General features: G+C 37.6%; 2 protein-coding genes and 2 long non-coding RNA genes across 6 annotated transcripts; 1 reads left to right on the forward strand and 3 right to left on the reverse strand.

Annotated features, from left to right (window-relative positions):
- Positions 1 to 2,442: 2,442 nt before the first annotated feature.
- On the reverse strand, positions 2,443 to 4,902 carry LOC6576089 (protein no-on-transient A). Its single transcript, XM_002002056.4, has 5 exons — positions 4,636 to 4,902; positions 3,237 to 4,365; positions 2,916 to 3,170; positions 2,806 to 2,849; positions 2,443 to 2,669 (listed from the first exon to the last, which is right to left on the reverse strand). The coding sequence occupies exons 1-5, from the start codon at positions 4,798 to 4,800 to the stop codon at positions 2,574 to 2,576; spliced, it is 1,689 nt and encodes a 562-aa protein (XP_002002092.1). The 5' UTR covers positions 4,801 to 4,902; the 3' UTR covers positions 2,443 to 2,573.
- Positions 4,903 to 4,975: 73 nt separating this feature from the next.
- Positions 4,976 to 6,464, forward strand: LOC116803858. Of its 2 annotated transcripts, XR_006357116.1 has the most exons (3): positions 5,271 to 5,285; positions 5,354 to 6,175; positions 6,238 to 6,464. It is a non-coding gene; the product is annotated as an uncharacterized LOC116803858 (long non-coding RNA). The 2 variants fall into 2 exon arrangements; XR_004363869.2 differs by having other exon boundaries at positions 4,976 to 6,175.
- Positions 6,465 to 16,732: 10,268 nt separating this feature from the next.
- On the reverse strand, positions 16,733 to 17,653 carry LOC122757183. Its single transcript, XR_006357117.1, has 2 exons — positions 17,060 to 17,653; positions 16,733 to 17,005 (listed from the first exon to the last, which is right to left on the reverse strand). It is a non-coding gene; the product is annotated as an uncharacterized LOC122757183 (long non-coding RNA).
- A 2,763-nt stretch (positions 17,654 to 20,416) lies between these two features.
- On the reverse strand, positions 20,417 to 21,346 carry LOC6576090 (Golgi-associated plant pathogenesis-related protein 1). Of its 2 annotated transcripts, none has more exons than XM_044008638.1 (3): positions 21,007 to 21,346; positions 20,699 to 20,925; positions 20,417 to 20,583 (listed from the first exon to the last, which is right to left on the reverse strand). In XM_044008638.1, the coding sequence occupies exons 1-3, from the start codon at positions 21,199 to 21,201 to the stop codon at positions 20,571 to 20,573; spliced, it is 435 nt and encodes a 144-aa protein (XP_043864573.1). In that variant the 5' UTR covers positions 21,202 to 21,346; the 3' UTR covers positions 20,417 to 20,570. The 2 variants fall into 2 exon arrangements, with proteins under 2 accessions (XP_043864573.1, XP_002002093.1); XM_002002057.4 differs by having other exon boundaries at positions 20,417 to 20,633; positions 21,007 to 21,345.
- Positions 21,347 to 21,762: the final 416 nt, after the last annotated feature.

The raw sequence follows: 21,762 nt of genomic DNA on the forward strand, positions 1-21,762 counted from the left end.
ACTGTTGCAATGTTTTCGCTGCGGTAAAATAAAACTAACTAAAACATTTGCATACTTCTAGCCCACACAGCAAATAAAAAGTGCAAACCAATAAATTTGAAATAAAACATTTTTTTCGTTTCAAATTTAAATCTTCTCCAATCAAATAAAAAACAAGTAAGAAAGCTCTAGTCGAGACTGCTCGACTACGAGATCCCCTGAACCCTTGGAGCAATAGATATTTCAATAATTTTTCGCGACTTTCAGTTTACACAAGAAACACGCACACACACACACACACACGCACGTACGCACACACAGGCATACACACGCATACAGACACACATACACACACACACGCATAAATACACAAACGCATACACACACACACATACACACACACATACACAAACACATACACACACAAGCAACCACGCATAAACACGCATGGGCTGCAGTGTGCGCTTACTATGAGAACTTAATTGTTTAATAACTTTTTTTATGGACGTACGATCTTCATGACACTTTCAGATTATAATTATAACATAAATATGCATGTAATTGCCAAAGCACAAGTCTCTAGTATTTGAAATACGCTTATTACAAAAGTGAGGGTGAGGGGGTGAATTTAGAGGTGGGGGGTAAATTTTAACAAAAATCGAAATTGTATAAATTGCATATAAGCATACATTAAAAATTTGGAGACTCTAGCAATAAAGGTGTAGAAGATATAATTTTATAACTGGGTTTCGATAAAGTTTTTTATCGATAAAAAAAGATCGAGATGAGTTATCGATTTTTAATGATAAACTTGATATGCGCGCTGTAATTACGGACATTTAAAAAAAAATTTGAAGTCTCTAGCTCTTATATCTTCTGAAATCGACGCGTTCATACATACGGACAGACGGACAGACGGACAGACGGACAGACGGACAGACAGACGGACAGGGCCAAATCAACTCAGCTCGTCACCCTGATCAAGAATATATATACTTTGTGGGGTCTGCCACGCCTCCTTCTCCCTGTTACATACATTTCAACAAAACCATTATACCCTGATTTCCCATTGAAAATGGGTTCAGGGTATAAAAAAACAAGTAAGAAAGCTCTAGTCGAGACTACTCGACTACGAGATCCCCTGAACCCTTGGAGTAATAGCTATTTCAATAATTTTTCGCGTCTTTCAGCTTACACAAGAAACACGCACACACACACACACACACACACGCACGCACGCACGCACACACAGGCATACATACACACACATACATACACACATACACACACACACACATACACAAACAATTACATACATATACACACACACAAGCATAAACACGCATGGGCGGCAGTGAGCGCTTACTATGAGAACTTAATTGCTTAATAACTTTTTTGTGGACGTACGATCTTCATGAAACTTTCAGATTATGATTATGACATGGATATGCATGTCATTGCCAAAGCACAAGTCTCTAGTATTTGAAATACGCTTTTTACAAAAGTGAGGGTGAGGGGGTGAATTTAAGGGTGGGGGTAAATTTTAACAAAAACCGAAATTGTATAAATTGCATATAGGCATACATTAAAATTTTGGAGACTCTAGCAATAAAGGTGTAGAAGATATAATTTTATAACTGGTTTTCGATAAGGTTTTTTATCGATAAAAAAAGATCGGGATGAGTTATCGATTTTTAATGATAAACTTGATATGCGCGCTGTAATTACGAACATTTTAAAAAAATTTGAAGTCTCTAGCTCTTATATCTTCTGAAATCGACGCGTTCATACATACGGACAGACGGACAGACGGACGGACGGACAGACGGACAGACAGACGGACAGGGCCAAATCAACTCAGCTCGTCGCCCTGATCAAGAATATATATACTTTGTGGGGTCTGCCACGCCTCCTTCTGCCTGTTACATACATTTCAACAAAACCATTATACCCTGATTTCCCATTGAAAATGGGTTCAGGGTATAAAAACTGAATTTACTATGCAGATTGATGAATGCGAGATTGAATGCGAAACAGACGGCAAATGCACTTGAGGGCTTATGCCTGTCTGTCTAGTCAGTTTGTCAGTTCGTCCGTCTCCCAGTCTCCCAGTCTGTCGACAGCTTGTCTGTCAATCAACTCGTTGTCAAGTGTGCTCTTGGCGGCTGTCTGCCATTGATAGCACGACATGTGTGCAGCGTGTGAACAAACCTGTAAATCAAATGATACAATCGAGAAATTGCTCAGCTTTATATGACTATATAGACTACAGAATGGAGCTAGGTATAAATATATAACTGAGATAGCCTAGAGTTCGAGCAATCAAGTTTAGACATAAATATTTGAGATAATACATATGTACATATATAATATTGGAAGCATATATAAACAAAATAAAATATATATAATAGTATTGCACTACTCTCATATACTATTATATATAAAGACAGCTATCGGACTATCTCATGAATAATTGTTTGTCTTTATTAAGTGCTCAATATGACAATTCTTGTACATTTGCTTTTGTATTTGTTTTTCTATGTTTTTCTTTTCATTTGCCAATCATTTTTTGAAATAGACTCCAACGATTAAATCTAGCGTCGGCACCATGGCGGATTATCGTTAATATTCTCATTGCCTTCAATCATATTAAGATTCTTCTCGTCAAAATTGTTGCCAAAGTTGCCAGTCTAAATTGGAATCGTGTAAAAATATATACATATAATATTATAATATTATATATACAAATATATTCATATTATATTAATGCATAGGCATAACTGAGTAATATTGAAACTAGAGTTATCTATAAATCACTTTAAATACCTGATTAATTCCAGCTGTTCCGATATCATTATTATTTGGTGCATCTATTTGATATCAAATATGATATTAGATAAAGTATTTGATAAATATATTAGGTTAAAACAATTCACCTCCAAACACCACAAACGGTTTGCTTTCCATTTCCACGTCTCTGTTAGCATAGTCACAGCCACCGATAAAGCCCATCGGCTGATTGGATCTATAAACGGGCCTCTCCAGCGGACGACGTCTCAGCGGAACCTCCTGACGCAGCTGGAAGCTCTGAAGGCGCTCCTCCTCGAACAGGTCCTTCTCCATTAATTGCTTCTGACGCATTTCCCACTCCATTTTCAAGCGTTCCTTGTCAGCTTCACGTTTCTGAAGCTCTGCAAATGTTTCACAATACGGATTATTATAATTTGATTGTGATATTTAGGTGTTTTGATGCCAACCTTGACGCAAGAGCTGAGTCTCTCTCTCATAGCGAATTAACTCAATTTGTTCCTCTAGCTTTTCCTCCTCCAGCTTCATTTCGCGCTTGAGAGCTGCGCTTTTGAGTTTGTACATTTGATGCAGCTGCTTCCATCGGGAGCCGTATTCATGATCGAATGAATTTGGATCAGCGAAACGTGGCCCGAAGCTGCGCTCCTTGTTGAACTGGCTAGTCTTGCTCATGGACTTCTCGGGAAATCCGTCCTCATCAATGATCTCCTTGGGCTCTACGATGCACGGACGCAGCGCAGCAGTTAGGAAGAAGCACTTCTCCTGACACATGCGCAGGCATATGTTCGCCGACGACTTCTTGGAAAACTCCACAGTTCCCTCGCCCATATGATTGCCACGGTCATCGACCGTAATGGTTGCCCGCTCCACTGGCCCGAAGACCTCGAATGCCTTGTAGAGCAGCTCATTGGAGACGAAGGGAGTCAGATTGCTGACACGTATCGCTGTATTACCTGCGAAACGGACACGCAGCACTCGCCCCGCAGCCGTGGTGCCATCCAAGGCACGCTTGGCCTTCTCGGCATTGGCATGATATTCGACCTTAACGAAGGCAAACTTTTTATCTGGACCAATGTAGATATCGCCCAATTTGCCGTAAGGCTCGAACAATTCACGCAACCCCTTCTCACTTTGCAATTCACCGGCTAAATTGCCTACATACAGACGATTGCGTCCCGAGAACTTAATTTCCTCCCCATCATCGACTTGATCCAGATCCAGAGTTGGGCCACTCATGTTGCGCAGGCGCTGCGCTATCATAAACTCCTCAGAACGCTGCTGATGATTTTTGTGGTTGTTGGATCCACCAACACCACCACCGCCACCGCCTCCGTATGAATAATGACCACCGCCCTCACCACCAGCACCATGACCTCCACCTCCGCCACCACCGCCATAGCCACCTCCACAACACGATTCACGACGGGATACAATGCGCGATCCAAGGCGCTGTTCAGCTTGAGCGCCAACATTGCCAGCAACACGAGCACGAAACATTTTTGATTGATTTTCACGCTCAGCCTCTTGCTGACCTTGGTCAGGAAGATCGTCAACTATCACTACAGGCTCCTTTGAATTCTGTAGTTAAGAATGGATGTATATAGATTTAGGTTATATTATATTAGATTAGATTATATGTAATATAAAGAATCGATGTTGCATCTATATTATGTAGAAAAAGCAGACTTTAAAAAAATGGGAATATAATATATGTAATTTAAACAACAAAAATTCGAATACAAATATTAAATATATGTTCATATAAATTTATAGTAATAATAATTTGTATAAATTATAGTATATAAATGTGTAGTAAATAAAACTTAATATGCGAAAGCCCAGACTCACCTCCTTTTCGTTCCAGCGCTGAGAATTAGCTTTGCGAACTCTTGGCTTCTTTGGGGCAGACTCGAGGCTGTTGACTTCAGCAGGGTGGTCCTCTGCATTGCGCTTGCCATTGGCATTAGCCAATGGATTTAGCACCACATCATCCAAAACTACGGTATTTTCCATTTTCAGAATAAAAACACACAAAATTAAATTAATTTGCACAAGCTTGACCGATTGAAGAGCTCGACTGACGATTTTAGATCTCAGCTACTTTTCGCCTGCATTCGCATCGCCTACTACTTGAAATATTAAAGGCAACTTTCATTTACATGATTGCCATATTTTGGGCACAAAATTCCGATAATATTTACCAGTATTTGTTATCGATTATTTTTTGCAAAGTTTACTTATCAGATCAGTGTTACCAGATACAAGTTTTTCTAGCCTCTGACATTTTAAATGAAACACGCGTATCTGACGTCACAAATTCAAGATTAAAGTGTCTAAATAATTTCATTTGGATAAATGGGATTCTTATAAGATGATATGCGTAGCAAATGATAATTGCTAAGACGTTTGAGCACCGACAAAAATTATTACCTAGAAGTAGAAAGTAATATTAATATAAATAGATCAAAAAATAAATACACTAAATTAAAAAAAAGAAGGTAAAGATAATTAAAAAATGAAAAATCTAAATAATATTAATAACTGATGCCCTCTTTACATATGTCAGAATAAACGCATAAGAATTAGAATAAGGGCCTACAGATTATGTCAAATTCTCGAAAATGAATTGGAAAATGTTAGACAAAATAATTGAATGGTTTGAAACATCAATAATCATTCGTTCACTCTGATATGGGATGAAAGCAAACAAGGAAACAAAGTTAACAAATACTCTAAAGTCAAAGTTGTAGAGAGTCGAACGAAATATTAACTGCAGATAGATTTGGAATTGTTGTTAGTGGCAGTCTACTAGAGAATTGAAAATTTTATTTGAACGAATAACGATTCGTTATTTAAAGATTTTTCTTAGTTTTGGCAAGCATGTCTTGGAAGCATCCTTATAAACAAGTGCTAAATTTGGTTTGTAAAATGTCACCGAATGGCCGAACTTGTGAGAATTATTTAAGAAAGGAATATCCGGAGTGTTTTTCGACGCCGTCTATATTTAGTGTAATCCGGGACCTACCGCTAAAGGCAATGAAGTTTTTGTTCTCTAACCATCAGCTACACTGTGAGCATCAATCAAGCGCATGTCCATACAAGCGAGCTCAATCTCAATGTCCACATCAGTCGGGCTGCTGTTCGTTAAATTTCCACGATCAAGATTATACCCTATTGAGTGGATTCTTTAAGAGTCTTATAATACTAGCTATCAGCATAGGTATTTTATATGCTATATTCAAGGCTGTTGCCCAAAGACGCGGTTCGACTCAGTGAACAGATCCAATAGAGTTCAGTTCATGAACAACATAATAACGGGAGAGAGAGGACAATTGAACAAGATGGCAAACACATATACAGGACATTCGACACATACTTGCAAGTTAATGTTAGTATTACTCACTAATGATATACAATTATATATCGCTAACCAATTATAACTCGATATAGGTACAACAATAACACTTCGGACATCAAATTAAACGGTGGGAAAACCAATGCTTATACGCAAAAAATTTACAACTATTTCGGATCTTGGCTGTGGGTACTATAATAGCATATCTAAGACAAATGGTTGTCTATGCGTTTATGAGTAAAGTCTTTAGTTTAATTTGGCAAATAGTTCCGGTCAAATTGTAAAAATAATCAATAAACTATTCAACAATTCATTAGTTTTATTGTAAATTGTTTTCAAATTTCGGAGCACAAAAAATGAATAATAAATATCAAATATAATAATAAATGAGCTTCTTAAATGAATTAAAATAGCAGAATAATAGAATTGGAAATAAATAGCGAATAGAAACAAATAACTCAAAATTCTTAAATAAACTAATAATAATAGAAAACAAAATATTACTCTTTTAATAAATATATACATATAAAAAATTAAGTCACAGTTATAGTTCTTAAAAAGCTAATAAAATACTTTAAGAAACTGAATAAAGTAAAAAAAAAAAAAAAAAAGAATAATCGAATTATAAAAAAATAAAACCAGCTATTCTTCAATAAACTAACAATAAAAATCCAAAGTTACAATTTATAAGCAAATATTAAATATTAAATATAACATAAAATTAATTAAAAGTATTTTCAAAGAACATTTAGCTTTTCTTAGCACAACTACCTTGCGCACAGCATGCAGTCTAGGGTATACAGGGTCTTAGTTACATTTGCCTCATTATGTTGCATATAGGCCAGGCCGACAATATTTTAATTTGGCCAAAGCTCGGCGCAGCCAGTGGCCATTCAGCTACTGCAACGGCTGCTGCTGTTCTTGTTGTTGTTGTTATTGTTCCTGTTAGTGCTATGTGTCCTGCTCTGTCTGCTGTCTGTTAACCGCAATAATTTATGCCTTTGAGCCGTGTTTGAGTCAAAGCCATAGTATGTGTGTCTGTGTACGTGTGTGTGTGTTTGTGTGTGTGTGTGTGGGTATGCACATAATTTTGCCTATTAAAGCAAAACACTAACAACGCTTATCATTACAAGCATCGCCATGGCAAGCAAGCAGGCAGCCCACAACAACAATCAGCTACGCTGCGCTGCGATGCGCATCCTTTCGTCGACGCCATTTTGTTTAGTTAATGCTGTGTATGCGTGTGTGTGTGCGTGCGTTCATGTGTCTTCGCCTCACACCTCCTTCCTAATGCAAAAAAGCGACTTTTCAGCACAAAATTTTTAGCAAAATTAAAATATTTATGTTGCCGACGTGCTTAATGCCTCGCGCTGCTGCTGCTGCTGCTGCTGCTGATGCTGCTGCTGTTGCTGTTGCCGCTGCGCTGTCGACGCTCCGGATACTCTGGCAACTACACCCACGGCTGTTGCTGGTAAATGTGTGTGAGTGTGTGTGGGCTGTTATGCGAACGGCTATATGCAGCGATATCTGTATGAGCCTTAGCATACTCTTCTTTGCCTAAGAGTTATGCATGAATAACATTTTAAATTAAACTTTAATTTTATAAAATTAACTTAGTTAATATGCAATTCAAAAACTTGAAAAATGTTTAATAATTTAAGTCCCTTCTGAGAATCAATTACTTCCATCAAAATTCCAGAGTTTACCTCAGATGTAATTTCGCATTAAAATATTTGCCTATAGAGTATCAACGATTCGTTATTAAGATAGCTTGCTGTTTGTTTATTTTAATGCATGCGTTAAACAAAAGGCAATGTTTTTGCTGAGGGTCCGCAGCTTTGCCGTGCCCCCGCGCTCGCCCTCGTCGTCGACAAAGGCAACATCATGGGATGCTGCCACTTACCATTTGCACTTTAGCAACATCATTTTGCTGCGTATAAAGATGTTACGTGGATGGGGCAGCTATGCAGCAGCATGCCAAGCCAAACTGCAGCTTCTTCATATAGATGAAAAACAATATATTTAAGCATCAATTGTGGCATGCGCATGCCTTGTGGGCATACACACTTCAGGCAAGCGAAATACCCTAGCCGAACGCAAATTAAATGTTTGGCTATTTTTTTACAAATTAATTATATTAAGCCTCAGCTAATGCATATTTTTATTATACAAATAAATGACATTTTTTAAAGTGTCATTAGGCCCGCAGCAGGAAGCCACAAAAAGGAAAAGAAATAGGGGAAAAAAGTAAAAAGGAAGCGAGGATCCTGCGAAAGGGAAGCAAAAGTAAATTAAGCACAATTCCTCGGGCATAACTTGGGCGCAAGTTCTGTGAGGCATTTTTTGCTCCCTTACTCTTTCTCTTTCTCGTTCACTTTCTCTCTGTCTCTGTTTCACTTGTTCTTATACTCTCTTCTTTTGTGCAATTTTTTCCTTGGTATTGCGTTTTAACGTCTGTTTTTTTAACGCTTAAATTTATGGCTATTTTGGGACCCACCGCAGCCTCCAGGCCAAAATTTGAGCTCTTCTTTGGGACTAGCCGCACCGCTATGCGCTACGAACTCTGCCCTGGGGCTTAAAGTTTAAATGAATGTTTTTAATTTTTATTTGACTCATTGAGAATTTAAAAACATATAATATTAAGTGCGAGCTTGAGCGACTGAGAAATACTCTGTTAAAATTTTAATTAATTTTTTTAATCACTATTAACTCTAAAATATTTTTATTTTTATTAGGCTAAGTTAGACATTCTCAATTTTTTCCCCTCAAGCTGAATTTAATTTTTTATAGTCTGCTTTTTAGTTTATAGGAATGCATATACCCATATTTATAGCAAAAAATATAAATTTCAATAAAAAATGTATGTAGCCATTGAATATTGTTGATAGAAAACATTGGCTATATACGTTCCTCTCGTTCAGTGCCTCCAATCAAGCACGTTTTATTGATGCTAGTTTACAACCGCTTCGAAACGAAGTCAAAATGATAAATAAATTTCATGTTTTGCTCATATTTCACCATTGGCCAGTGCTTGCCTCAGTTGCATATCAGAATCGTTTAGTAACTCCTTTATGGCTCTTGGCAATTTCACACTCGGTTGCATTTAATTTCATTTTTTTATTCTTCCTTCCCGTATCTATGACAGACGGCAAATAAGTTGCGCATACGCCATGTATACTACTGCTGCCCGTCAGAAGTGGAAAAGAAAACTGGGAACTGACAAGTAAAATTCAATTCGATGACAAATGAACTGTAAAGCAGATGTCCAGTTGGCTGTCCATATGTGGAGCACTCCAAAGATGAAAACGAAAAAAAAAAATATATGTATATATACATAGATAACTGAAAAAATAAAACGAGGAAAAAACGGAAATTAAGCAAAAAGCCAATAGATGACTTCTACCAAGCGGAAATAGTTGAAATATTCAGTAGGAAATTTGCCAAAATCGAAAAGAAAAACAAGTAAAAACATTGCAACCGGGCATTATTAACTGCAAAATGCTCATTCGTGAGCCAATTGATGTCAGATCCATTTATCGTTTTGCCACGCCCCCGATTGTGCGATTATGTGTGTCAAATGTCGAGTCTCTACGGTTAGGTGAACACACGGATTATCAATAAAACGGACATTGCACAAAACCAATATACTCATTTCACTTTCATGAATGAATATAGAAAGAGCAGTGCCAAAGTGTCCGGGGAGCGATTTGATATATACGCTTTTGTTTTATTTGTATGGACCACACGATGCAACTCAAATTTAAACAACTAAAAGCATGTCTTCCCCGACTTCCTCGGCACACACACACACACAGACAGATGGACGGATAGACAGACGAACGCGCAGACAGACTTGCATTGCTGCAAAAATGTCAAAAATAAAACCGTTGCGAGCGCACCAACAAAAACCAAAAGAAAAAAAAAAAAGAAAAAGAAGAATCGAAGCCCCGTCCGCTATGCCAAGAATGATGGAGAGTGTTTCGTATCGGTGTGGCTGCAGCCGCATTTCGCACAAATATTGACACATGTGTGGACACGTGGTGGGTGTTGGCTGTTGACTGCTGATTTGGGGGGGTGGGGCGCAGCCTCAGTTGAAAACCAAAACCAAAACCAAACTAAACCAAACGCTACGGCCATTAGATGATTTATAGGTCAGCTCGCGGCTCCAGTCGCTGCGACTGTCACGATTCCGCCCCACAAACAAAACAAAAGCGAAATTGAAAACGAAATCGAACAACAGCTCCATCGATTGACAGACGTGCAGCAAATCCCCGCAGACCCACCGCCCACCATAGTAACCGAAACGTAGGCAGCTGGGTATCTCGTACTGTTTGGCAATCGAAACCAACAATCCTACAGCGCATTCTTAAATGGACACGAATTGCACTAATTAAAAAATACTGCAGAGTTGTGCATTGCATAGGGCAGTGTAAACTCGCTATGAAGGACTATTGGGCTTTAGATGTGAAGAGTAAACATAGATGGGGTATATGAGTATAGATAGGTATATGTGTGCATATGATCAGAGTTAAACGATTGCAGAAGACATCCTTGAAGTAATAATAGAAAACCTTTAGAGTAATAATTATGAATGTATGTAATAATAGAAATAATACATAGATTTAAGAACTATTTGCTACAAACTATTTGCAAAAGACTAGTCTATTATGATTATAAATAAAATCTTTTTTTTACCATATTATTAACATTTTTGAGCCATTGGGAAATATTTCGTCTGTTGACTTTTAGAAATGTTATGCTGAGTGCTGTTATGTTATCGTGCTGCCTGCCGTTATATATGATAATGTACATGTATATGTCTGTAAATTTACAGTTAAATTACAGAGCTGTCAATGTTAATGCGGCTGCCCTCTCTCAATGTTAATCAAATACTAATGTCCTCTGCCACTGTTAAAAGACACTATCACTCAATCGTGGTGCCACCAATGAGCAATATCAAGCCGACACACGGAGCGAACGAACGAGCGTGTGTAGAGGGAGAGAAAGAACCGACACGAATCAACGGGATCTCTGTACAAATACATATAAATCTATCAGCTGATTGCTGCTCTTATATCAATGTTCTCAAATAGCGAGCTTTTTACGACTGCGCTTGAGCTGCAATTTAGGCTAGAGAAATATCAAACCAAGCCGCTGCTAAGTAATTGTTAACAAATGTTACATACTTATGCGAATTCAAATTAATAATTATTTAATTGTAATTTTAATTATTTAAGTTTTTTTTTTAGATAAATTCAGATTTTAAATTACAAATTATTTGTAAAAGCTAGAATTGAGATTCTTTGTTTTAAAAAAAGAATTCTTAATGTGTTTTAATTTTAATAATATACTGTTGCACTCGACATCGAAACACACAAAACCAATTTTCCTTGAAATTAGAAATTTGTGTTTATTGGGAAAATTTTGCGACATTTGGTGTGCAGAGCAACGAACCCACCGAACCACCCAATCATCCACAAGTGAACCACTCGCTCTCTGCCGCTGCCTCTGCCCCAATGAGTTGGCATTAGCTGGTTGCATATGTATATTGTGTAACTGAATGTCCTGTATGTCCTTGTGTATCACACATAAGCTAAGCTCCCTTTACTCAATGCTGGGGACGGGCGTGTATGAATATTCGTGTTTCACCTGGTCGTTTATTTGCTTGCATTACAATCACCAAAGAAGCAAAGGACCCAAGCGCCACATACACGTACGCAATTTGTTTGAACAGCATCTGGCCAAGAACACGCCGAGTGTTGAAGTGGGGTGGAGTGGAGGTGAGCTTGGGAGGGTTAGGTGCCAAGGGTTGGAAATCAACTCTGTAGTTGTTAGTTTGTCCTGTTACACAAACAAATTAATTTCGGAACAGACACTCCAAATGTTTGGCAAAATTTTGCCGAATGCTCTTAATTGAAATTTGTGTGCAGGTGTTACGAGAGTGATAGAGAGAGGGGCGCGCAGGGGCACAGGAGCACAGAGGCACGAACAGGTAGCTGTTGTTAAATCATTAAACATTAGCAAGAGTCAAATTATGCAAATAATAATTAGAGCATTGATGCATTGTAACAAAACACGCTGATGTTTACAAATAATTATGCAAATAAGAGTGAAACACTTTAGCAAAAAATAAAAACCATTGAAGCATGAAATATACAACTGATTGAAGAGGATTTTTATAAACGATTATTATGAGAGTATGAAAATTTATTTATTTTATTTATTCAAATTAATTTTTAATTCAAAATGAAACTATTTAAATGAATATGAAATTATTTTTGATTTGTGCAGGTTGAATGGATGTTGAGTATTTGGAGTATTATTTACTTATCTATAGTAAAATAATTTCTTTAAAATCTTTGGAATTAATATATTTAATTGACAGCAAAATATTTTTTCATGCTACCTAGTGCGTTTCATCGTTCATGAATTTCCCAATAAATAAACTATAACTGCTCGCTTTGGTTTCACTTTAGCAATGCCCTCGCTTTTCATTTGCTCAGTTGCAGCAAGCAAGCACAGGGAGAGCGAGAACAGGTGGAACAAACACAGGTGGAACGAGGAGACCACAATATTCTCATCCATAAAATTGCAACTCAAGCACCTCCTTCAATTTTAAATTATTTAATACTATATACTTCAAGTAATTTAACAGACATTTCCCATAATTAAATTATTAATTAATCCTACTATTATATAAATACGATTCTAATCTGGCAGACCTAAAATAATTTTCTTGATATTATACTCAATGTAAGTTAATTGCACCCGAGTTCGTTTCAGCAACAGGCTCAGCATTCCTAGCATTTATGGGAATTTCGTCATGTAAAATATAGATATTTCATAGATAAAGCACTAAAATGTCTTTAAAACCTCCTTATCATTATTAAAAGACGATTAGAAAATTCCAAACACGACTCCTTTTCAAAAGATTGTCCATTAGACGATTAAAAACGGCTGGATCTGGAAATCTATTTGAAAACTCGTTTCAAGCTCTTCATTTACCATCAAATCAAACTCAAGCTAATACTTTATTATAAGAAAACTTACAATTTCGTATGCTTTTTTTAAAGTTCTTCTGTATCGAAATAAAGATTAAATAAATGTTAGGCATCAACAGAATTTATATATGTAATTATATTTCTTATGTCCTACCAAGTAATTCAGCTTATTTATGAGCAATACTTGACCAACAAATCAAAGTTGAAAATGTAACAGTATTTTTAATTCATTCAATGCCGTGTATAGACTACGATCTCTCCTTTAATGTAAATGACATACGAGCCTTGGAAAGTCTTGCTACCTTAGTACTAATACTAATACTAATACTAATAATAATACTAAATAGTAATACCTTAGTAAATAAAGAAATGTTCCTCAAGGAACTCAAGCCTAACTGAGTGCACAAAAGCCAGAGTAGAGTCATAAATGAGCGAATGCATATCCTTTGTAGTTCCATTTGCTTCAGAGGCGCTGCCGACATGCAGTTAGTTACGAAGGGAATATAGTATGCTCTGAATGCTGAGCTCATATTTCATTTTATTTATTTGCTAGCGGAAGTTTTGAAGCGTCGCGCATACAGGATATTAAAAGGACACGTAGTCATGCATGTAAAGTGCCAACGGCAGCGCCACCTAGCGGCTACATACGCTAGCTGTCGCCATGGACATGAGCCGCAATTTGTTTTTGTTTTATTTTTTATATATTTTTGCTTCTTGTTTCATTTTAGTCTTGCTTTTTACTTGTTTAAGGTGAATAAGGAAAGAGAAAGGGCATTGCTCTCTCATAAAAAAAAACAAATGCAGACAATTTTTTTTTTCTTTTTTTCTTTAGTTCTTGGTAAATTTGAAAAGGTCGTTTCAACAAAATTTTAATTAAAGCTCTTAATGCATTTTTAAATGCCTGTCCAGCCGAAAGTTGTCCAGCGAGCACTCGGCCTGCAGTCTTGGCATACGCAATTTCAAAAGACCACAAACAAAACTAGAATAATTTAAATATACGCGAACTGCCGCGATGGCTTACTGCCAAAAAAAAAAAAAAAAAAAGAAAAAGAAAACACAGGCCAACCACACATTAGTTTTTTCATAAAGCAAAGAACAGCTGAAATTATGAGCCGAGTGCTAAAGAAAAGCTACCCGCAGCAAACAGCAGCAGCAGCAACGGCAGCTTGACCAAAAAATTGTGGTCAACCGCTGGCCGAAGGGCCCAGCTGATGTTCTGGCTGAGTTTGGCTATGCCAGCCTTGGTTATCCGTGCTTCAGCTCACAGCACATTGTGCTAATGGCATTTAAACTATTTTGATCTTTGCCCTCTAGTTTTTGCGCCTCTCTCATTTAACGCGCACTTTTTCTCTGCTCGCCATTCATTTGAGCTGTGCATGCATTCACTTTTGCCTTTCACACAAATGGAATTCACATTAAGATAATTTTTTATGATGCCCGCTTGGCTTTTAATTATAAAGATATGCTCGTGTTGCTGGAGAGAAAAATATATTAAATATTCATACTGAAATCGTAGAAGATTTATAGGACAGATAGAGAAAGACATGAACATCTAGTCAAGGCTAGTTTAACAATCATCTTTTGTATTTAAAGTAATAATGGAGAATAATTAATAACTAAATATGTATATTTAATTTACTTATGCACTCAAACTCAGCTGAAACAAATCAGTGCAGACCTCTGCATAATGCCAGATAAATAATGTGATTAAGGCATAAGAAGAGTGATTCAATGGCTTAACAATTTATTCAAGTTCGGGATAAATAAATTGCGTAATAATTATGCATGTTGCGTATACGCAACGTTGATAAGCTGCAAGACAAGGATCAACAGCAGGTGGTCAGGCAATTCCCAGAGCAGTTTATCAGCAAGCCAACGACAGGCTGGGCCATGGGCAACGCCTATCCCATGGCTGTTGATTTTCATGAAAATTATGGCCATGGGCATTCGCCACGGGCGCACTAAAATGGTTTCTTACCCGCTTACTCGCACTCTCTCCGCCTCTCTCGCTCCCGACAAACATATGTACATATGTATGTATTTTGGGCAAATTGTAATTTAAACATTTTGGAGTGGAGCCAAGTAATAATTTGTTGTCCCGACTGTTGCCCGTCGGGGCCAGGCGAATGTCGTAATTTTCGCTGTATTCATTGTAGTTTTGTGCTTGGAAATTGATGCGCTTCGCTGCTCGCTGCAAATAAAAATAATAATACAAGAAAGAAGCCAAGAAAATGCCGTGCTTATCGCATCCCGCTTGGCTTTGCCAGCTCCCCGAGAATAGAGCATTTGATGGCACTCGAGCCACGTGAAAGTCAAGTGTTGCAGTTGCGCGCAATTATTCGGAGCCCCCTTTGACCCCAGTCTCTTTAATCTCCCTCTCTCTCTCTCTCTTTCTCTCTCTCTTTCTCTGTCGGTTGTTGTGGGAATTTCTTTTCGAATCGTTTGGCGCAATAAATTCTATTAAAATGCAATTTGAAGGGTTTGTGATTTTAAATAATGCCAAGACAGTGCTGGGTTAATGCAGCAGGCAGTTCTTTCAGCTGCTATCCTTGCCAATGTTGGTTATCCCTGCCACACCTCTCCCAACCTCTCTCGCTCCATCTCCCCAGAGATTTCAACTGTGCCACAAATTCGTTTTTCTGATTCTCATTTTACTTTCCTTGCCGTTGCAGATTGTAATTTATGCAAGAATGCTTCTCTAGGTGCCACTCGGAAATCCAATATCTCTCTGAGTGTATGTGTGTGAGTGAGTGCTTGAATGTGTTTATTCCATTCACAATATTTATAGCTTATCCACAGCGGTGCCTGCACGTCTGGATAATTGAACAGCCATTATAGAACGCTATCAGTGCAAAAATTGCCTTGGATCAGTAAAATCGATAACTGTGCTATAATAGCGAAAGGCCTTAAGAGGGATATACCAACTTGTAACTAACATCTAAATATTTACATACATACATATATATCATAAACAGACAGAAATACAAATCATTTACAATCTTTATAATTGTGTCTGGTGCCTAATGGAACCTAAGGTTACATAAACTACAATTACTAGTAGCAAGTCCTAACAAAAATAATCACCTAATTAATATCAATAACTTAAACAGCAGCTGAAACAGAATTAGTAAAACTCTTGCTGGACCACTCACACATCTATGCACTATGCATATGATCGTTTACTGCTAAACATATATAGTGACATAATCATACTGATTACGTCTACAATATTCAGAAGCTGTATGGTCGCGTCATTAAGCTGATTCGTCTTTGCAAGGCGCGCAGCTTCGTTGACCTAGGTCTAGTATTCGGATGATGTGTTGGAATTGTGTGGTGAAATGCCCAACACTGAATACTCATACACTCACACAGCCTCACACAGTGCATAATAGACAATTAGAAGTTGACGCAACATTGTTAATGTGTTGGAATTGTGTGGTGAAATGCCCAACACTGAATACTCATAAATAAATACTGCATAAATACGTGTCAATAGACCTACAATTGTTAGTCTTAAGTTGATATTCAATAAAGCAAGTTGTCATAATCCAACCTTGACTTCGTCTTTTAAATCATATTAGCGTTGCTGTTAGTATATGTCGCAGCATTTATTCGACTCGTAACAGTTTTATCTTAGTATATACCTATATAACAGACTCGGTATTCGTTGCTGCTCTTTCTCTGTTATTTTACAGTTTACTAATTCTGTTACATTTTGTATGCTGAGAGCTTGCATAAAGTTGTTGGTGTAATATGCTGAGTGAGCTTGCGCTGTAAGCTTAGTTTCTCTTTTATCCTCTAATTCTCACATCGAGTGGAAGAGAGAGTAATATAGCTGTTGCCGAACGTTGCGACTGATGTTCTGGAGTGAGAGAGAAAGGAGACTGATGTTTCTGAGAGAGGTATGGCTACTTACACATTCGGCTAGCGTCATTATGATTCCAACGAACGAAGAGAAGGCTACAATTGAGTAAGAAAGTGTATTTTAGCAGTGCACTGTTGGTGATTACTTCTGTTTAATTTTCTCGTAACATTTGTATAAATGTTATCTGAGCGAGCTTGGGTCTTATTGTATATAAACGCCGCTCATTTCATGTCTTCGTGAAGTCGGAGAGGGAACGAGAGGTATAATGATATAAGACGCTCTCATTCAGTAGCATTTAAAACTACGTTCAGCAAATAAATTAAACTAAATAATAATTTTTATTTTGTCAAAATTACTGAAAATTCTAGACAAGAAATTTTTTTTATTTATTTCTTTTTTTTTAGCAATCAAAAATTGATTTATTTGATAAAATTTTTTTAAATCCCATCATTTAATGTAAAATATATATGGATTCTTATAAAATAGTTCATTGCAAGAAACTCAATAAAAAAAATTTATCAATTCACATTTTTTCTGCCTTTGAGCTTACAAAATTTTGACAGCGAGTTCATTTCATTTGCTGCCCGAAATAAAACCAGGAATTTTCTGATTTGACAATGAATAAATCTGGCAATAAATACAAATTTGCGGCAATGGAGCAAAACAATAGACATAAAAAAATAGCTTGTCAATTTATGACAATGTCGCATGATAATTTATTAAATAGCAAAAAAAATATTTGGCCATATGTTGACTGATAAAACATAAATGCAACATAAAAGCAAATTTGAGTGCAGCACAAAAACTGCGAGTATTTCAATTGTGAATGTAAAAATTGTTGCATGTAAATGTTGCAAACATTTGCTGTTCAAATTGAAATTTAATTCGATTTCATTGTGTGACTCAAGTTGAGCTTTTTTTCTTGCCTTTCATCTGGAGGCCAGAGTTGAATATTATTAATACGCCCCATAAGCCCAATAAATGCGAAGCATTATATGGTTAAAGTTGTTGTTGCTGCCGTTGCTGGGCTGTGTCATGTGTCGCTGTGCAATTTTTATGGTTATTGTCTTATTGTAATGATCATTAAAATTGGCATTGTTATGAGCCCAACTATCGTTGTGCCCGCTGCCATTGCACTGAAATTGAACGAACAAGTGCAACAGCAGGCGGCAGCTGCAATGTCAGCTTAATAATTACAGCACACACACACACACACACACAGACATACATATACACAGACACAACAGAACAAAAGTTGCAGCTGCACTTTTAAACAGAAAATCCAGCAGCCGAGCTGAATCGGACAGGAGGAGCTGCAAAAGCTGGCAGCTCAGCGCTGGGGCAAACTTACAGCCATTTGCACGTCGTCAGCGTCGACACATTAAAATAAATGAGACTATGCCGTAAGCAGATACTCCTGTTGTTGTTCATATTGTTGCTGCACCCTGTTGTTATTGTTGTAAAAATAGCCGAGCATTTTCACGTTTACCATGCGAAATTACGCGAAAATTACAATGCATAAAAGGCATCGAGCAGCATTTGAGCTGAGCTGCAGTTGAGCTGGATCCTCTGGCATATTCGTGTGCATTTGCATTGCATAAATGAAAAGGTAGCACGGCATTGGTTTAAACTTGGCCAATTGGCAGACTGACGAACAGGCGGACAGGGGGACTGACGAACTGACGAGCTGACCTGATTGTCAGCTTCGTCTGTCTTAATTACATTGCTCAACTTTATGGCAATGCCAAAGGGTCGAGTTCAGTTCAGTTCGGTTGCTCGTTAATGTTATTCGCAATGTAAATTGAATACTTTGAATCAATCGGATTATATGCTGCAAACGAAGAATATTGTATGGCTGTTACTGTTATGTTATGTATGTCAAATATACATTTTTTGCCTTTATGCTGGTATATCAAAGGACTCCAAACAAGTAAGTTGACCTGATTTGTTCCTATTTTTTGTTTTTGTGAGTTTCCTTACTCTAAACTATATTCCCTTTAATTAACATACTTGAAGCTGTACGCCTTCAATCACTGCATGTTTAATCATGCATATTCAAGTTATGCATTAAAGGCATTAAACGATCTCAAAATCTGCTTTAAACACTGCCATATAAACCGTAAGCCATGAACCTAACCCAATAAACCACTTTTGGTGGGTGTTCGTTACGTTGACTGTTGTTTTTGTTGTTGTTATTGTAGCTGTTGCTGTTGCTGTTGCTATTGCTGTAGCTGCTGGCTTCAATTTCACACCGCCAACAAGTGACAAGCAAACGAGCAAACACACCCACACACACACACACACACAAATACATATACATATACGTTGACTCTAGCGACGCATCAAACTTGGCTGGCAGCTTGCCACAAAAATGCTGCCGGCTACAACAAACACAAAACGGAAGTCAACAAAGGCGCAATGGCAATATGCGAAGGCTACAACAACAATAGCAACAACAACAACAAACAGTTGAAGAGAAATGTGATCATAACGTGGGCGCCACACGATTTAACGCCCCGAGAGTAGACTATGAATTTTTATGATGAAATTCGCGGTTTTTAATTTGAACGCGCGCAAAAGCAAAAAAACAAAACAGACAGAAAAAAAAATAAAAATAAAAGTACGCAAAAAACTGTCAACAGGCTGCAATCGTTGAGGGCATGGCCATGTTTTGCCCTGGGCAGCCGTGACACCTTCCTTGGCGCGCAAGAGGGCAACAGCAGCGTGTCCATGTCAGTCATGTTGCCACGCCTGCCACGCCCCCGCATTAGCGGGATATTTATGGCAAAAATGCAAAATTAATGATGTGTGACTTGAAAAGTGTCGCAAAAAAAAAAAAACAATTTGAACATGCGAAATTAAATTTGGCGCCTGAAGCTTCAGCCAGCCAGAGACCGACGAAGCGTTAAATTTCACCAGCGTTGCAGAAAATTCAATAAAAATAATTCAGGCCCAAGCATCTCGTATTACATTACATTTGGCCAGAAGTGGAAATTTGTATCCCTAGCTTAGTGTCGAGACCAACTAAATTGAATGGGACAACATTGTCTCTAAGAGAGATCATTTTTAAATACTTTCATTTGTGCTATGCTAAAGCAGAATAGTGATAACAAAAAGTCCTTAAGTCTTATGATGGGAATATGAGATATAAGACGATTAAAGAGCACACAAAATCAGATTATTAGTATTCCTTACCTATACCCAAGAAATTATCTTTAAAAATGAGGTAAGTACGAAGTAAGGGTAACCCTAACCTCAATCTATCCATCAGGGTATCAACTCATCTGTCCATCTCAGACCATCTATAGACTGAAACTAAGATAAGCTTTCCCAGCTGCTATAAGAAAATAGGATTACTTAAGAATGAGAGCTCTTCCCTTACCCAACAAAGAAATACACCGAACTTGCTTCAATAGTTCTCAGTTTGTATATAAAATGTATACCAAGCAGCCGCTACAGTATTATTAGCGCTATGTACAATAAAAATTCCTGGACCCATATTACAATTTTCAATGCAATGATATTGTAATATAATAACTACAGCTTTCTAGGGACATTCTCTTTAAATTGACCGACTATATTACCGGGCGGATGATAATTGCAGACCACCCAGGTACGATCCGCCCTGAAGGGCAAAATGAAATTAGAAATCCGATTGAATCGGAATGAATGATGTCTCTCGATACGCACCTGCGTGCAACGCCAGCACCTATATCTGTGCAGGACTTCCAGATCAGTTGAGTGAAATGGCCAGAAGTGGGCGTAAAGTCGGGCTTATCGAAATTGAAGGCATTTATTTCCCGGTACCACATATCCACGGGCAGATCGCCAGTGACATCCATACCGCCAGACAAAAATATATTCTCGCCGTATTTGGGTTTCGGTCGATGCTCCATAATGTTTTTATCCCGCAAATGCTGCAAATTGCATCATTAATTAATACTTAGCGCAATTTCTCTGCTCGAATCAATAATGACTAATTAGGAAGAATTGCCTACATTGGCCCACTCCTGGGCGAGCTTGTTCAGCTCGTTGTTAACCTTTAACTTGGGACAGCCATGCATCTGGCGATACTTGTTGGTCGTTTCGATGACATCCCTGAGGAACTTCTCATTGTTGGCCTTGGTATCCTGGCCGAGAGGACCGGGCATACGCTCGTGCGTTGCCGGTATCGGAGGTGGTCTTCTAGCCATCAAAAATTACAGCTGATGCAGCCTGGTCCAGAAATCAAAATCAACTAATTCCGTTTACTAAGCAATTTTCATAATTTTTTTAATTTTACTTTTGACAGTCCGAAACATGAATACTGAAGATTAACAAAACCAACTCTGTCGACTATAGATCAAGGCTATAAATAAAGCTAAGGAATTTTATATTCGAAAGTTAAGTATTAAGTTATGTAGATATGTAACCCTAAAAGAATCAAAAGATAGTTCTGGAGCTATAAATCTCCAAATTTTTCAAAAGAGTTCTGATTAAGCATGGATTACACTTAACATCATCCATGGACATGAATAGAAGTATAAACTCTATAATCTACCCAAGAAGACATGTCTAATGTGAATGCTTTGCCTTTTGAATTATTTTGCTCGAATTTCGCTCAATGAACAAGTATTATGTAGTCGATTATGCCCGACTGTAAGCTCCATTTACATTTCTCTCTTTTACTTGTAAATATTTTAAGCGCATAGAATGTGGCCTTCAGTTTTCAGCGGAAACAACTTTTGCCGTGCTTGTTAAAAGTATTGGAAAAC

Source organism: Drosophila mojavensis, unplaced genomic scaffold (assembly GCF_018153725.1).
Source record: "Drosophila mojavensis isolate 15081-1352.22 unplaced genomic scaffold, ASM1815372v1 contig_36, whole genome shotgun sequence".
Taxonomy (NCBI): domain Eukaryota; kingdom Metazoa; phylum Arthropoda; class Insecta; order Diptera; family Drosophilidae; genus Drosophila; species Drosophila mojavensis.

What these genes read in the sequence shown, in the direction of transcription:
- LOC6576089 (XM_002002056.4), bottom strand. Translation starts at nt 4,800, where the DNA reads ATGGAAAATACCGTAGTTTTGGATGATGTGGTGCTAAATCCATTGGCT. An exon ending in GACTCAGCTCTTGCGTCAAG is followed by an intron (nt 3,171 to 3,236) that starts GTTGGCATCAAA and finishes AAACATTTGCAG; the next exon opens with AGCTTCAGAAACGTGAAGCT. An exon ending in ACCGTTTGTGGTGTTTGGAG is followed by an intron (nt 2,850 to 2,915) that starts GTGAATTGTTTT and finishes GATATCAAATAG; the next exon opens with ATGCACCAAATAATAATGAT.
- LOC6576090 (XM_002002057.4), bottom strand. Translation starts at nt 21,201, where the DNA reads ATGGCTAGAAGACCACCTCCGATACCGGCAACGCACGAGCGTATGCCC. An exon ending in TCGCCCAGGAGTGGGCCAAT is followed by an intron (nt 20,926 to 21,006) that starts GTAGGCAATTCT and finishes TGCAATTTGCAG; the next exon opens with CATTTGCGGGATAAAAACAT. An exon ending in GGTGCTGGCGTTGCACGCAG is followed by an intron (nt 20,634 to 20,698) that starts GTGCGTATCGAG and finishes TTTGCCCTTCAG; the next exon opens with GGCGGATCGTACCTGGGTGG.